The sequence below is a fragment of the Brassica napus genome, chromosome A2 (genome assembly GCF_020379485.1).
Source record: "Brassica napus cultivar Da-Ae chromosome A2, Da-Ae, whole genome shotgun sequence".
In the NCBI taxonomy this organism is placed as follows: Eukaryota; Viridiplantae; Streptophyta; class Magnoliopsida; order Brassicales; family Brassicaceae; genus Brassica; species Brassica napus.
In genome coordinates, this window is record NC_063435.1 from 138,075 (window position 1) to 153,194 (window position 15,120).

General features: G+C 39.3%; 4 protein-coding genes and 1 non-coding gene across 5 annotated transcripts; 2 read left to right on the forward strand and 3 right to left on the reverse strand.

Annotated features, from left to right (window-relative positions):
- Positions 1-964: 964 nt before the first annotated feature.
- On the forward strand, positions 965-4,062 carry LOC106422800 (gamma-tubulin complex component 3). Its single transcript, XM_048747035.1, has 2 exons — positions 965-3,332; positions 3,402-4,062. Exons 1-2 carry the CDS (start codon positions 1,096-1,098, stop codon positions 3,673-3,675), a joined length of 2,511 nt encoding a protein of 836 aa, XP_048602992.1. The 5' UTR covers positions 965-1,095; the 3' UTR covers positions 3,676-4,062.
- A 225-nt stretch (positions 4,063-4,287) lies between these two features.
- Positions 4,288-7,882, forward strand: LOC125581495 (protein trichome birefringence-like). The gene is made up of 5 exons (XM_048747041.1): positions 4,288-6,077; positions 6,372-6,564; positions 6,635-6,828; positions 6,907-7,065; positions 7,262-7,882. Exons 1-5 carry the CDS (start codon positions 5,383-5,385, stop codon positions 7,596-7,598), a joined length of 1,578 nt encoding a protein of 525 aa, XP_048602998.1. The 5' UTR covers positions 4,288-5,382; the 3' UTR covers positions 7,599-7,882.
- TRNAS-GCU lies at positions 4,471-4,552 on the reverse strand. The gene has a single exon. It is a non-coding gene; the product is annotated as a tRNA-Ser (tRNA).
- Positions 7,883-8,006: 124 nt separating the features above from the next.
- Positions 8,007-10,201, reverse strand: LOC106397114 (probable protein phosphatase 2C 68). The gene is made up of 2 exons (XM_013837670.3): positions 9,673-10,201; positions 8,007-8,994 (listed from the first exon to the last, which is right to left on the reverse strand). Exons 1-2 carry the CDS (start codon positions 9,989-9,991, stop codon positions 8,138-8,140), a joined length of 1,176 nt encoding a protein of 391 aa, XP_013693124.2. The 5' UTR covers positions 9,992-10,201; the 3' UTR covers positions 8,007-8,137.
- A 524-nt stretch (positions 10,202-10,725) lies between these two features.
- On the reverse strand, positions 10,726-12,059 carry LOC106422594 (zinc finger CCCH domain-containing protein 52-like). Its single transcript, XM_013863373.3, has 2 exons — positions 11,495-12,059; positions 10,726-11,275 (listed from the first exon to the last, which is right to left on the reverse strand). Exons 1-2 carry the CDS (start codon positions 11,571-11,573, stop codon positions 11,022-11,024), a joined length of 333 nt encoding a protein of 110 aa, XP_013718827.1. The 5' UTR covers positions 11,574-12,059; the 3' UTR covers positions 10,726-11,021.
- Between the last annotated feature and the right edge of the window lie 3,061 nt (positions 12,060-15,120).

Genomic DNA, 15,120 nt, shown 5'->3' on the forward strand with positions numbered 1-15,120 from the left:
ACCCAAAAAAAAACATCATAAAGGTGCTGGAGAGAGATAGAGAGAGATGAGGAAGAGTACATACATGTATTTCAGTATTTATGTGAGTATTTAAGTACAAATGTGTATATTTATAGGTGTCATTTCTAAATTGTGTGCAAGGCATTAACTCACATATGATAAGATATTTAAGTAAATAGAATCTAAGTGTATTAATGGGTATCCGATGAGAATTTAGCATAAAAATGGATATTTAGATATTTATCTACGGTTAAGGGGAAAATATTAGTTAGAGGAAATATTTTGTGGTCAATTATTCCTTCTGTTTCATACAGATCCTCATTTTGAGATTTTCACAAAAAAATTTAAAATTATTATAAAATCATTTTTACCTTTTATCCATAAATAATAATATTTTCTCAATTAATAGTTTTTCCGTTGCATTTTAAATGTTGTTGTAAACTTTAAAAAATATTTCATTATCAGTACCATTTTCTAACTTTAACAAAAATATTTGATATTTTTTCTATTTTATCATGTCTTTCGATTCATGAATCAGTAAAATCAAATAAAACAATATATTAATTAAGAGTATAACATATAAAACAAAACGAAAAGAGTATATAAATAAATGAGGTGAAATGAATAAAGTATATAAATAAACTAGTAGCTCATTCTTTGCTACCTTTTCGGTTTTAAATAAAAATTGTAAATGCTTTTTTAATAGAACAATGAAGAAACAATTTTCTGTTCAATTTATTTCCTTAATATGCTGATCAATCACAAGCTAGCAATTATCTATTATAGAATTTTATTTTTATTTCTTCCGTTTCATAAAGATAGACTTTTCAAGTTTTCATACATATTAATAAAACACGTTAAATCACTATAATAAATGTATCATTTTCTAAAATTTTCAATATCTTTTAACAAATTTTATTAATGTTTTTTTAACATATAAAATCACACATAATATTTTCCCCCAATATTTTTGGATTGCAAATAATTTCAATTGCCCGCCGAGGAAAGTCCAAAAGAGAGCCGAGCCCATCTCATCGCGGCGCCTCCCCTCACCACTTCACTCTGCAAATCGCAAAAACACAAAATCCAATAACAATGAAAAACGAAGAAGAAGAAAGAGTAGTAATGGAAGAAGACGATCAGCAAAAAGCATCAGATCTAGTCCACGAGCTCGTCCTCCGCCTCCTCTCCCAAAACCCCCAAACCCCCAACCCCGATCCCTCCTCCCCTACCTTCCTCAAAACCCTCCGCTTCGCCCACCGCATCCTCCGCAGCCGCCTCACCCCCTCCGTCTCCCCCGACGCCGCCGCCATCGCCGAGTCCCTCAAACGCCGCCTCGCCACCCAGGGCAAATCCTCCGACGCCCTCGCCTTCGCCGATCTCTACGCCAAGTTCGCCTCCAAAACGGGCCCCGGCAGCGTCAACAACAAGTGGTCCCTCCTCTACCTCCTCCGAATCGTCTCCGAGGATAACAAACTCGATTCGTCGCTCCTGTTGCCCAATCTCAACGCCGCCGTTTCATCGTCGTTAGGTAACAAGAAAACTAACGGAGTTCTGTTAGTTACTAAAGATCCCGAGAATCTTCGTGACGTGGCGTTTCGAGAGTACGCGAATCTAATTAAAGAAGAGAACGAAGTCACCGAGGAGGTTTTAGTTAGAGATGTGTTGTACGCTTGCCAAGGCATCGATGGGAAGTACGTTAAGTTCAACAGCGAGATCGACGGTTACGCGGTGGTTGATTACATTAATACCCCTCGCGCTACCAGGACTATGGTTCGCACCCTCTCCGAGCTAGGCTGGTTGTTCAAGAAAGTCAAAAGTTTCATATCCGAGAGCATGGATGAGGATGTTGGTACCGTTGGACAAGCCTTTTGCGCGGCGTTGCAGGATGAGTTATCTGATTACTATAAGTTATTAGCTGTGTTAGAAGCTCAGGGGATGAATCCTATCCCTTTGGTTTCTGAATCTGCTGGTGGGAGTAGTAGTTACCTTTCCTTGAGGAGGTTGTCTGTTTGGTTCGCGGAGCCGAAGGTGAAGATGAGGCTGATGGCGGTTTTGGTTGATAAGTGTAGAGTGCTGAGAGGGGGAGCAATGGCTGGGGCGATTCATCTGCACGCGCAGCATGGTGATCCGCTTGTTCATGATTTTATGATGAGTCTGCTGAGGTGTGTGTGTTCTCCGTTGTTCGAAATGGTGAGGAGCTGGGTGCTGGAAGGGGAGCTGGAGGATAGTTTCGGCGAGTTCTTTGTTGTTAGCCACCCTGTTAAAGTGGATTTGCTTTGGAGGGAAGGGTATAACCTTCACCATGGGATGCTCCCGTCCTTTATCTCTCCGAGCTTAGCTCAGAGGATTCTGAGGACTGGGAAGTCTATAAACTTTCTTCGTGTTTGCTGCGACGACCACGGATGGGCAGATGCTGCTTCGGAAGCAGCAGCTGCCTCCGGGACGACGACTAGGAGAGGAGGGATTGGGTATGGGGAGACTGACGCCCTTGAGCATCTTGTCGCCGAGGCGGCGAAGAGAATTGATAAGCGTCTGTTGGATGTTTTGTATGAGAGGTATAAGTTTAAGGAGCATTGTCTAGCGATAAAGCGGTATCTACTGCTTGGTCAAGGTGACTTTGTGCAGTACTTGATGGATATTGTGGGACCTAAGCTCTCTGAGCCGGCGAATAATATTAGCTCCTTTGAGCTCGCTGGGTTTCTCGAAGCTGCGGTTCGAGCGTCTAACGCGCAGTACGATGACCGCGACGTGCTAGACAGGTTGAAAGTGAAGATGATGCCACACGGGAGTGGAGACAGAGGCTGGGATGTGTTCTCGTTGGAGTACGAGGCAAGAGCTCCGTTGGATACTGTCTTTACAGAGTCTGTTCTGTCGAAGTACCTGAGAGTGTTTAATTTCCTCTGGAGGTTGAAAAGGGTGGAACACGCTCTCATCGGGATTTGGAAGACTATGAAACCGAACTGCATCACTTCGAACTCGTTCGCGAAGCTCCAAAGTTCGGTGAAGCTGCAGCTTCTCTCGGCGCTGAGGAGGTGCCAGGTTCTTTGGAATGAGATGAACCATTTCGTTACCAACTTTCAGTATTACATCATGTTCGAGGTGTTGGAGGTGTCGTGGTGTAATTTTGCAAAAGAGATGGAAGCTGCTAAAGACCTTGATGATCTTTTGGCAGCGCATGAGAAGTACCTCAACTCCATCGTTGGGAAGTCTCTTCTCGGTGAAGAGTCTCAGACCATACGCAAATCGCTTTTCGTCCTCTTTGAGCTTATATTAAGGTTCAGGAGTCACGCAGATCGTTTGTATGAAGGGATCTACGAGCTCCAAATAAGGTAACTTTTGTTTTAGATTTATTTATAATTGACAAAAGAGTTATATAGTTAACCCCCTTTTGCCTGCAGAACTAAAGAACCGGGACGAGAGAGAAACAAAACGCAAGACTCATCAAGTTCATGGATCAGTGAGGGCAGAAAGGCCATAACACAGCGTGCTGGAGAGTTTCTTCAAAGCATGAGTCAAGACATGGACAGTATCGCAAAGGAGTACACAACCTCACTAGATGCGTTCCTGTCTCTTTTGCCGCTCCAGCAATCTGTAGATCTCAAATTCCTCTTCTTCCGGCTTGACTTCACCGAGTTCTACAGCCGGTTGCATTCCAAAGGAAGAGAAAGTTGAAAAAAAAGGAAAAATCCGAGTTTAGTGTCGAAAAGCATATTCCACAGTAGCGAGAGGAGAAGACATGCTCTGCTCTGACTAACCGTTTGACTGCAGAGGAAATTTTTCTTGAATCTAGGTGCGTGGAAGAATCTGTTTCTTATTTTGTGAGACTGCCTCGTAGATTGTTGTTTCCAAGGGTTTGAGATTGGGGAAACATATTCTTTGTGTTGGTAAAATGGGAAAGGTTTGTGTTTGAATTTGATCTGCAGCTTTTAGTTTTCTTTGTTTTTTTTTTCTCCATGTGGTTTTCTGTAAAGCTCTATTTGAGAGCTTTCGCTGATTTGTATGATTTGCTTCATGAATCATGATTTGGTTTATTGATATAAGAATTAGTTGTGTTGATAATATTGTGTATATTTTCCTTGCTGTTAATGGCTCACAAGCACTCTTGAGTTTTGGCACTCTAAAAGCTTGTGTGGCCACGGTCTGAGATCCAGCATTGGCAATGATTAGCTCACTGCGGTTTGAAACTGCGCAAGGCTCTCTTCTCAAGAAAGTCTAGGTGTGTCGTTGATCTTGTTTTATCACTTGGTTAACGCACACCTTTAAGAGCCACATAAGGCATGAACTTCTCATTCCCATTGATCTTTGTTACTGTTAGTGAAGCAGATAAAGAAGATTTTATGTTTTGGTGAGAGTTTATATCTCGGAAGTTGAAAGCAAGACTCAAATGTCACGGTTTGTCAGTTATTTGGTAAGTGGAGACAATCAGACAACAAATTGGGGGCTTACCAAAAAAAAAAAATTGGAAAACGTCGCCTGAGAGATTCGAACTCTCGCGGGGAAACCCCATGTACTTAGCAGGCACACGCCTTAACCACTCGGCCAAAGCGACGGTTGTGTTTGACGTGACGAAAGTAAAGTACTAAACGCTTTAACATATCCCTCCAAGCCCATTCCTTCTTAACAAACCTTCCACCTAACTTTTGATTATCTACCAAATCAAGAGTCAAGGCATATTTAAGTTTTGATCGTTGTCTTCTCGATCTTTCTTTCTTTTTGTAAGGTCCATTTATAGACCACATAGCTTTTGAACCACATACTCTAATTACCATTAAAGCTATGTATATATTGAAGAACAAAGTTATCATTTGGATATATATGTGGCTTTTATTACTTCGATTCAAATCATCAAACTCTATGGATACAAGCATATGTTTTAAGATAACTGAATATAGATTGTCATTTTAACCAGATGTAAACACAGTAATCTATAAGCTAAATCGTTAGATAATATTACAAAAAATACTACTCTACACTTATGACTACACCGTACAAAGGTGTACGGTGTTATTAAGCTCCTTAACCAATTCGCATTAGTCCAACAACTATTCTTTAGGGGTTTGAACACGAGCCATATAGAGATATGAAAACCAATAAATTTAAAAAAGTTGAATCTCGAACCACCGACATGCACTTTGAAATTTGCATTGTAGATTTGTAGTAATTAACCACTAAATCAAGGTGGTGTTTTAATAGAAACTCTCCACTTTAAGTCATTCCATTAACGGTGTCGTTATAAAAAAAGTGTTCTTTCATATATCATAGTTTAAGACACATCTCTGCAACTTCTTTCTCTCTCCAACCACCAAAAAAACACTTGTCACGCGCCAAGAACAGAAGAACTCACATTCCCACATTCTCTGTGGACTGTTCTCTCCCTACATGGCGTCGAACGCCGTCAAATACATGCCGATTCACGGCGGAACAACACCAGCCGAAACAAGAAGCTTCTTCTCCGCCGTGAAACCGATAAAAACTTCAACTTTCGTTTACGCATTTGTAATCACATTCGTCTCGTTCACTCTATTCCTTGCCTTTTTCAGCCCTTCTCCGAACTCATCTTCTCCTTGGTCCTTCTCCACCACTACTCCTTCATCAGACAACAACACTTCAGGATCTCACTTCTCTTCCATTTTCTCCTACATTGGCAAAAACAGTACTTTACAAGCACCGGCGCCGGAGAATCTCACTCCGGTTGATAAAGCCACTACCTTTGAATCTCCCAACGTAAACAGAACCAACCCGTCACAACCTCTGGTTTCAGATAAATCTCCGACACTAACCAGCGATGATGTTCGAAACCAGACAGCAGCTCCTTCGCGGTCGGAAGCACCCGTGTCGGTTGATGTGACGGCCAGCTCCAGCTCGTCAGTGAAACAAGAGGTGGAGAAATGGAGTGAGTCTCTGAAGAACTGTGAGTTCTTCGACGGTGAATGGATCAAGGATGATACGTACCCGCTTTACGAACCAGGTTCCTGTAAGATTGTCGATGAACAGTTTAACTGTATTTCAAACGGAAGACCCGACAAAGATTTTCAGAAACTGAAGTGGAAACCTAAGACATGTACTTTACCAAGGTACGTTAATAATTAATTTCTAATACTAGTTTCAAAAAAAATGTATTTTATAATTTTCAACATATTGAGAAACTATAGTAAATTTTGATTATCAATATATATTTTTGTAATTAGCTGTTTTCTGTAATTAGTTATTTTCATTATTTTAACCAATAAAATTTTAATAAACATAATTATATTTTAATAAATTTATAATTTATCATTAAATAATGTATTGAAATATAAAAAATGTATCATGCCGACAAAAAATTACATTAATTTCTAATAATAGATTAATATATAATGAAAATGAAGGTTAAATGGAGGTATTATGCTGGAGATGCTTAGAGGAAGAAGGCTAGCGTTTGTGGGAGACTCTCTGAATAGGAACATGTGGGAGTCTCTGGTTTGTATGCTAAAAGGATCAGTGAAAGATGAGAGTAAGGTGTACGAAGCTAGAGGAAGATATCATTTTCGTGGGGAGGCTGAGTACTCCTTCGTCTTCCAGGTACATGCTGCTTCATTTCTCTTACACCAATTCATTTTCTAAATCTGGTTTATGTCTTTTTATTTGATAGGATTATAACTGCACGGTAGAGTTCTTTGTTTCACCGTTCTTGGTTCAAGAATCAGAGATTGTTGATAAGAAAGGAACAAAGAAGGAGACTCTTCGGCTGGATTTGATTGGGAAGTCCTCAGAGCAATACAAAGGAGCTGATATCATTGTCTTTAATACTGGACATTGGTGGACTCATGAGAAAACATCCAAAGGGTAAAATCTATAATGAGAGTTGTTCTCTCTTTGTGTTGTATAATGTAGAAATGATGTTTTGGTGTGTTGTTTTAAAAGGGAGGATTATTATCAAGAAGGAAGCAATGTATATCATGAACTCGCTGTACTTGAAGCTTTCCGTAAAGCTTTGACTACATGGGGTCGATGGGTTGAGAAGAATGTCAATCCTGAGAAGTCCCTTGTTTTCTTCCGGGGCTATTCCGCCACACATTTCAGGTACTGTCTTTGGCACCGCCGGTCCTGAAATTTTGGAGGCTATATTCAATTTAGTAAAATTTATGTAAATAATTTATTTATTTTTATAAATGTGGGACTTATACGTCAATGGTTCACTAGCCTATTATCGGACTAACGTCTCTGATAGGAATCTAAGGTCTCACTTGATGTTTAAACAAATTGATTTGCTTTGCAGTGGTGGGCAATGGAACTCAGGAGGAGCATGCGATAGTGAAACAGAACCAATCAAGAACGAGACATATCTAACACCGTACCCGTCCAAAATGAAGGTGCTAGAGAGTGTGTTAAAGGGTATGAGAACTCCAGTAACGTATCTAAACATCACCAGATTAACTGACTACAGAAAGGACGGGCACCCATCAGTGTACCGGAAACAAATCTTATCGGACGAAGAGAAGAAGACACCGTTGTTGTACCAAGACTGCAGCCACTGGTGCCTCCCAGGAGTTCCAGACTCTTGGAACGAGATCCTCTACGCCGAGCTGCTCCTCAAACTCAACCAGCTTGGCTAAACACTACGGCACCTCCAACATTTGTTTGATCTCTCAATACACTTTATTTTTCTATTTGTTTGTTAAAAAAATGATTATACAAAATGTCTAGAGTACAGGAAAAGATAAGATTTGTTGTAAATTCTTTTGTCACTACGGTTACTATATTAAAGCTCTAAAAGAGAAGTTACATTTTTAGTTATGTTTGAATATCTAAATATACAAAAAATGGTTTTGCAATTGTTATGTATATGAGGTAGCAGAGCAGTGTTTTTTTTGCTTAAATTTTTTTTGAATTAAAGTTTTAGTGTTAGTGAATAAGTTGTACTAGCTCACTTATTTTCTTGAGATGGTCTAAAAGTAATGGTGTCTTAATTTTTCATATAAAGTGAAGGATATACCTACAGTTTTGTAACTAAAATCAACATGTTAGTACAAAATCCATCCTTTATAAAAGTTACAATTCCACAACATCAGTGTTCTTTCTTTCCTCTTTTAACATAATAAATTAATATCTGTGGGAGTAAAGATAATAAATGTTGAAAAATAACATTTTATTTTTAAGAAAAGAAGATACTGAACTTGGAAGGTCCAACGGTACGAGAGAAACCTTTAACGGAGAGCTCAGGAACAGTAGCTTTCTCCACCATAAGAAGCTCACTGTCCACAAACACCACAACCACCGTTATATCATCATGAAAGAATCTCCTCACTCCCCTCTCCACTTTCTTCAAATCATCATACCTCATCTCCCTCTTCTTCGCAGCTATGCTCATCGCTCTCCTCACCAGCCTCCTCGCTATCCCGGGACGAGGATGTTTGTTCACTATCTCCACAGCTTGCTGGTTGCTCATCTGCTCCCACAGCCCATCCGACGCGAATATCACAAACTTATCGCTCGTTTGCAAGACTCTCGTGTAGACGCACGGCTCTGCCGATAGGACCGGTCTTTGCAGCCGTTCGGTGAGATGGAACTTTGGAAACGAAGGATCGAGAGAGAACTCGGGGCGCTTCAAGTACGCGTCCCCTATCGATCTAGACACCTGGATGATGCCTTTGATGCGCCACACGCCGTGTTTGAGGACAACGATGTGGGGATCGTCCGGATGCAAAGACTTGAGCTCTTGTCTTACTTCTTCCAAAGCAGCATTGTGATCACTAGTCAGCTGCTCGGCTGCAATCTTGTTTGATCTATTAGTACTGCTCATGGAACCAAGAACAGCGCGGGAGTCTCCAACGTTGGCGATAAGCAAGGTTCCTTTCCAGATAACTCCGACCAGACAGCAAGATCCAACGGCTGCTATTAACGGTTTTAACGAGCAAGTTCTTCTCACGAGCGTGAGGAAACCTTCCTCGGTTGCGGAATATGCAGCTTTAAGAGTCTCCTCTGTAATGGTGCCATGTTCTTTAGAAACTCCTGAAAAGGAAAAGTTTAATCAAGAAGCTGACAAAAGGAACAAGACAAAGGTTCAGACAAGTTTTTTTTTGGACCAAGAAAAAGGTTCAGACAAGTTTTTTTTTTTTGATAATCCAGGATATCCGAACCCGAAGGTCTGACTAATTTCCTGGGGGCCAGCTCTACCGATGACAGGCAAACCCGGTTGCTCTACGTGGAAATTAAGTACCCACACTGCCTTACCACACAAATGGGTAAATCTAAATGGTAGGTTTCGAACCATAGACGCTTAACACCTTTCCGAACCTGCTGTACTGATGACAGCAGGCAAGTCCGGTTGTTCTACGTGGGAGTTAAATACCTATGCCGCCTAACCACCCAAAATGGATAAATTTAAGTGGTAAATTTCAAACCCGGGGACGCTTAGCACATTTCCCAATTTTCCACAACATCCGACTACATACGCGTGGTTAGGTTCAAACAAGTTGCAACAGACAAAGCTATACAAACCAATCAAGAAACAAACAAACAAACAAAACAGAGAAAGAGAGACAAAGTCAAAAGATAATCTGCCAAAAGAAGAGTTTTGTAATCTTCACTAGACAGCTCATCAAGTGTCAAGCAAGTTGTCTAAAGTCAATATTCAGTTCACTGTTCATCAAAGACAAAAGACTCAGTTCCAGAGAGAAAGAGACTAACTCATCAGATGTCCAAAGAGATGGTCAGAGATGTATCTAGAAGCCTCAGGACCACCATGACCATCATAGACACCAACAAAGACAGCTCCCTTCCCTGTCTCCACCTGGCTATGATCCTCAACGACCTCATTAGCTTGCACGACAGCCATGGAGAAATCACCGAATGAATGCCTCTCAAGCTCCCTAGACCAAAGCAGCGAGTCACCTCCAGAGGAGTCTTCGTGATCATCTTCTTCATCATCGTCATCTCTGTTCATACGACCGTACCGACGCATCGGCCGCAGACAAAACAGAGCCATCCTTGCTAACCAGGAGAACATTCCCTCATTTGCCTCTCCCCTCACACGGCGGAAGAGGGATCTCTGTGGTGTGTTTTGGGGGAAGATAGAAAAAAAGTATGTGGTGGATCGAAGTTGCAGACAAGGTGAAGAGGAAAACGAAGCAAAGACTTTCGCTTTGGTCTTTAGAGAGAGAGAGAGAGAGAGTGAGAGAGTAGTTGAAGCAAAGTGTGAATAATATGATTTGTTTTAATTAAAGTTAGAGTCTATTTTAAATTAAAATTATTTTTTTCAACTTTCTTACTTTAATTTTCATATTTTGATGACGTAGTTTTGTAAGTATTCCCAAGGATCTCACGTCATATCTATTTGTCCTTTGTCAATTAGCTTTTTGGACTTTGAAATGACAAATTACAAAAACCTAAAATAATTGTACTACATATAAATTGAGGATATTCTCTTTATTTAATTTAATTTTGTAGTTTACTATTAATTTATGTTAAAAATGTCTGATTTTGGTGATTTAATGCGTAAATGTTATATTATGGTGGTTTAGTAGTCTAAATCACTAATTAACATAGCCATTTTAGATTACTTATAATAAAAACTAGTCTAGATGCTTAAATCTTTTGTTCTCAATGAGCCCATTTTAAGATGTTCATGATCTTATTGCTCCAAAAGTAAAGCTGATTTGATGTACTACATAATAATCTCACTCAAAACTTATATAAATATAAAAATTTCTAGTTAAATCAAGTTTGTGTTTGACAAAAAAAAAAGTTTGTGTTGCACCTTCTTCAATGTTCCCATGATGTGTTCAACAAACTGAGAGATGATGTTCACATCAGTGCTCAGCAAACATCCAATCAATCTTTGCTTTTAAGTTTCAAATTTTAGTTAAATGCACGATATAATTCAAAACAATAATTCAGAAAGACACAACCAATGTTAAGTTTGTAGTCAGACCACACCAAAGCAAAATCCAAACAGTTACTTAATAGAAGAAAAGAAGTAAAAGGTAAACAACATCAAACCATTGAGGTCACTCCCATGGCAGATACCAAACTACTAATCAATCCCGCAGCTCAGCTACACCATGTGCAAAATGGCATCTATCCCCATAATTACACTCCCCAGCAGCAAATTTCTCACAGAGCTCCGATTTGTAAGAGCTCCTGGGAGCAGAATTAGCAGGATCTGATCCAAACCTCCTTATAAGCTCTCTCATCCTCCCATTCGCTTCATTGATCTGATCGTAGTTTCCATCAATCTCCACATTCTTCAAGTTTGGGCCTCTTTCATGATCTACTATCGGTAGTTTAACTCCTGTTTCACGGCAAATCTGTTTGGTACGGTTTCCATCTTTCCCAATTATGGTAGTAACAATGATCTTGGCAGCAACAGAAGCACTACTAGAGGTTTGTGTCTTTTTTTAAGCATCGACCGATTTTTAAGACACTGATTCTAATGGGTTGACTAAACCAATGAACATTAGAAGGGCGAGCAATAGGATAAGCTGTTGAAGGGGTGAATGAAAGGGCTTACCTTGCTTAGGCCTCTTAAATCCAACGTTAGAGTTGGATGATGAGACAGTGTCGCTGTGTCCTCTCTTGTGAGTATCCATGTCTCAGTATTGATGCGAATGAAGCAAATGATGTCGAAACTGGTGGGTGAGAGAGGAAACTTATAGTTGTTCAAGGAAAGATGATGACATCTCTTTTTTTTCTTGGTCAAAACGTTTCCTAACCTTTTATTATCATGTTTCCATATTATCTCTACAATATTAAAGTAGTTTCTTACTCAAATTCATACAGAAGTTGAATAAGAAAAGACTCATTTTATAATAGAAATAAAATTATCGCTAGGTGATTACCGGCGTACATGAGCGGAATGAAATGTTGAATAATTGTAATAATTATTGAATACGAACTTTGACCGTTTAACCATAATTATATCATTCATAAGTCTTATATATATTAATCTGAATATCTATTAAATGTGATTTTTACTTATATGTTTTTTTTGATCATTTGTATTTTATAGATATTCAGATTAATATATATAGAGAGCTTATGAATGATATACTTTTTCAATGTGAGAATTTTAACAATTTTCGTTATTTATAGTCGTTTTTAAAAATTCAAAATATAATATATACGAAAAAATCTTAATTTTTATTATATGGTATATGATTGTTTAATTTATTTTAATAATATAACATTAAAATTAATGAAAGATATGTAAATTTTTGTCAAATCTTTATTATTAAAATCATTAATTGTCAAATATTTATTTTATTCACTTTTTGTAATTCTGTATCTTTTATTTAAAAAAAAATCATAATTTTAGATTTTTAATTAATTTCATTGTTGGTTTAATGAGAAGTATATAATATATGTTTAGTGGACCAACATATTTGTCTAGAAACTTTAAGAAACATTTTAGTGGATGACACGTGTTATAGTTAAAATGTTGTAATGCATTCTCTTTTAATATATATATATATATATATATATAGGGGATTCGGTCAATACTTTTGTTTTGGGATATCAATGATGAAATATAATTTCATATCTATAAATTGAGATACCTACCTCCTTCAACAAGGCTGGTGAAATCATTTTCTCCCCAACAACTCTGCCAGGCCGTGCCCAGCCCTTCTATGTTTTCTACTACAACCCAGACTCGAAAAACATGAGAAAAGTCAGGATCCACGGTATCGCAGATACTGACGAGTTCTGGAACCGTTATGGACTCATAGACGTTTGTTGCGCCTCTTTCTCACCCCAACACGCTGATAGTATTGCTTTTTTATAAATGTGTTTTTATGTGTAAGAGCTTGACAAACAAAACTCGGAGGGTTTTTTTTATCGATATTTATGCAGCAAACTTGTTTTTGTTATCTTAGTGACTGGTAACGATTTGCATTTGTTGACGAGTAGATGGGTTTTTTTTTTCTTCTTTATTTTGTTTATTCTAGTTCGTTATTTTTTTTAACCGGACACAACTCTTTACTTATTTGTATACTTGCATGTGTATTGTACGTAATATATGCACTAGTCACTAGATTTCATTCAACTTGTCTTGCTACTGTTTCTCTGTTTGAGTCAATGATGTTTGGTTGCGACATGCAAATCTGATGCGGCTTGGGATACATGTGGAGTTAGTTTGAATCCAAGACATGTTATTAATCAGATGGAGCTTCAGTATGAGTTGAAGAGAGTTTCATTTGAAAAGAGGAGCAAGACCCTTGGATGGACAAAGAGGGTTTCAAGGATAAGCTTAAACCCTTAACTCACGTGATCTCTCTCTCTCCGTTACGTATGAGTTCGTACGTTTGCAGGCTTGTCTCAGATAAGACAAAGAAAGCATGCTGGTTAGTTACTGCTTTGCGTGAAGGGTTAAAGGAGCAGGAGACAAAAGGAACCAAAGCTTAACTCAAGTTATGGTAGCAAGGGTTAACTCTACCTATGGTTAGTTGTTGCTTTAGGTTAAGGCTCCAGCAGTATAAAAGCAACAGAACAGGTCAGAGCTGGGTGTGCCGCTGAAGAAGAGCACCAAAGGGTGCGAAAGCACCAGGAGCTTTAGAGTGTATAAACACCTAGGCTGAGAGTACTACAAGCACATAATTGCTTGGTAGTAGAGAAACTAGAGAGAGGGGAAACAGGGGTTTGAGAGATAGCTTTGTATTCACATGAGAGGGTGAGAGACAAAGCTTGTAACCTCTTTATCTAGTGGATTGGTAGCTTGCCTACCCCCTGAGATGTAGGTACCTCGAATGAGGCCGAACTCAGGGTAAACAACTAAAGTGTGCTCCCTTTTACATACCTGTCTTGCATCATATCTCTTATCATCATCAACTTCATGCTACTGAGTTTTGCATTCCAAACTATCTAAGTGCATAAGTGCTTGAACAAATGGTAACTTGATGTCTGTGTAGAGGCATAGATCTCAACAGATTGGTATCAGAGCCAGGTTGGCAAAGAAAGAAGTCAAGTTTGGTCGTAAAGGTTCAAGCTTTATGTAAAGGTGGAAGCTTTCGGAAGATGCAGCAGAGATTTTTTGAGAAAGTTGTAAGCTTTGTAAGAAGGTGAAAGCTTTACCTCAAGATATCTCTGGAAGAGTATGGCTTTGAGAAGCTTTTGAGACCAGAAGGCGGAAGCGAAGTGGTTCTCGTCGGAGATGGTGAAATCATTTGAAAGTATAAACTCTCTGTGGATTTCACAAGTGGGAAAGATGAGTCAGAGGTGGAGATGTTGCAGCATCAGTGGCTATCTCAGGTTGACTCGGATGACACAGACTCGACGACAAAGTACTCGCCGGAAGTTGCAGAGAATCTCACCAGAAGTACGTCTACGTATTGTCTTCACTGTTGGGTGAAAGACGAAGGAGGGTGACGTCTTGCTGAGGTTTCTCAAGTGGCAAGATTCAAGTGCTGAGACAGTTGTCAGGTTCACCGGAATGTATAACGGTAATGGTGGTCGAGGAAGGTGAAGCCGTGGTCGGCATCGACAAAGGCAGCAGAGAAGGTTTTGGGTTTCAGTTCCAGATGGGTTGAATTGTTTATTTGGGCCTGAAGTTTCAGAAGCAACAAGTTGGGCAAGATATGTCCTAGCCCAAGTCAAAGTAAAGTTCTTTCTTTTCTGGTTTTCCTCGGTGAAGAAGAAGATACAGTAAATTCAGAACCGTTCGGTGGGAGCTTCGTAGCTCAGATTTCAGATGTTACGGGAAGAAAGTAACGAAGGTTCTAAGTGTGGAGATGAGTTGTTTTCTTGCAACAGTCAACAGAAGAAGAGAAATCTGAGATCGGAGGTGACTTACTCGATTTGTTGGTTTTTCAGATTTGTGTCGGGTCAGACACAAGTTGGAGTTCTCAGTGGATAACATATCTGGTTCAAAGTTTCTGCAACATGGAAAAGATGGAGTTTGTGAGAAGATTGAAGAAACAAAATCATTCTTATTCAGTGATTACGTGAATTGCAGTGGAGGTTACATATCTGGTGTGGAGGTTTCTCAGTATTATCAGCAAAGGGATGTGCCATATCAGTGTGTCGAAAGTCTTTCTGATATTGAGTGTTAGATGGCGTGTCTTGTTTGTTCAAACTGATGGTTTTGTCCAAACGACGGTACACATTTGGTATATGTCGGTATTGCTGAAGAAGAGGTCAGAA

Bases quoted from the DNA above. Each gene is read 5' to 3' on its own strand.
- LOC106422800 (XM_048747035.1), top strand. From the start codon at position 1,096: ATGAAAAACGAAGAAGAAGAAAGAGTAGTAATGGAAGAAGACGATCAG. The intron at 3,333-3,401 runs GTAACTTTTGTT...TTTTGCCTGCAG, and splicing joins ATCTACGAGCTCCAAATAAG to AACTAAAGAACCGGGACGAG.
- LOC125581495 (XM_048747041.1), top strand. From the start codon at position 5,383: ATGGCGTCGAACGCCGTCAAATACATGCCGATTCACGGCGGAACAACA. The intron at 6,078-6,371 runs GTACGTTAATAA...ATGAAAATGAAG, and splicing joins AAGACATGTACTTTACCAAG to GTTAAATGGAGGTATTATGC. The intron at 6,565-6,634 runs GTACATGCTGCT...TTTATTTGATAG, and splicing joins AGTACTCCTTCGTCTTCCAG to GATTATAACTGCACGGTAGA.
- LOC106397114 (XM_013837670.3), bottom strand. From the start codon at position 9,991: ATGTTCTCCTGGTTAGCAAGGATGGCTCTGTTTTGTCTGCGGCCGATG. The intron at 8,995-9,672 runs GTTAGTCTCTTT...TTTCCTTTTCAG, and splicing joins TCTCTTTGGACATCTGATGA to GAGTTTCTAAAGAACATGGC.
- LOC106422594 (XM_013863373.3), bottom strand. From the start codon at position 11,573: ATGGATACTCACAAGAGAGGACACAGCGACACTGTCTCATCATCCAAC. The intron at 11,276-11,494 runs GTAAGCCCTTTC...GCCGTGAAACAG, and splicing joins ATTTAAGAGGCCTAAGCAAG to GAGTTAAACTACCGATAGTA.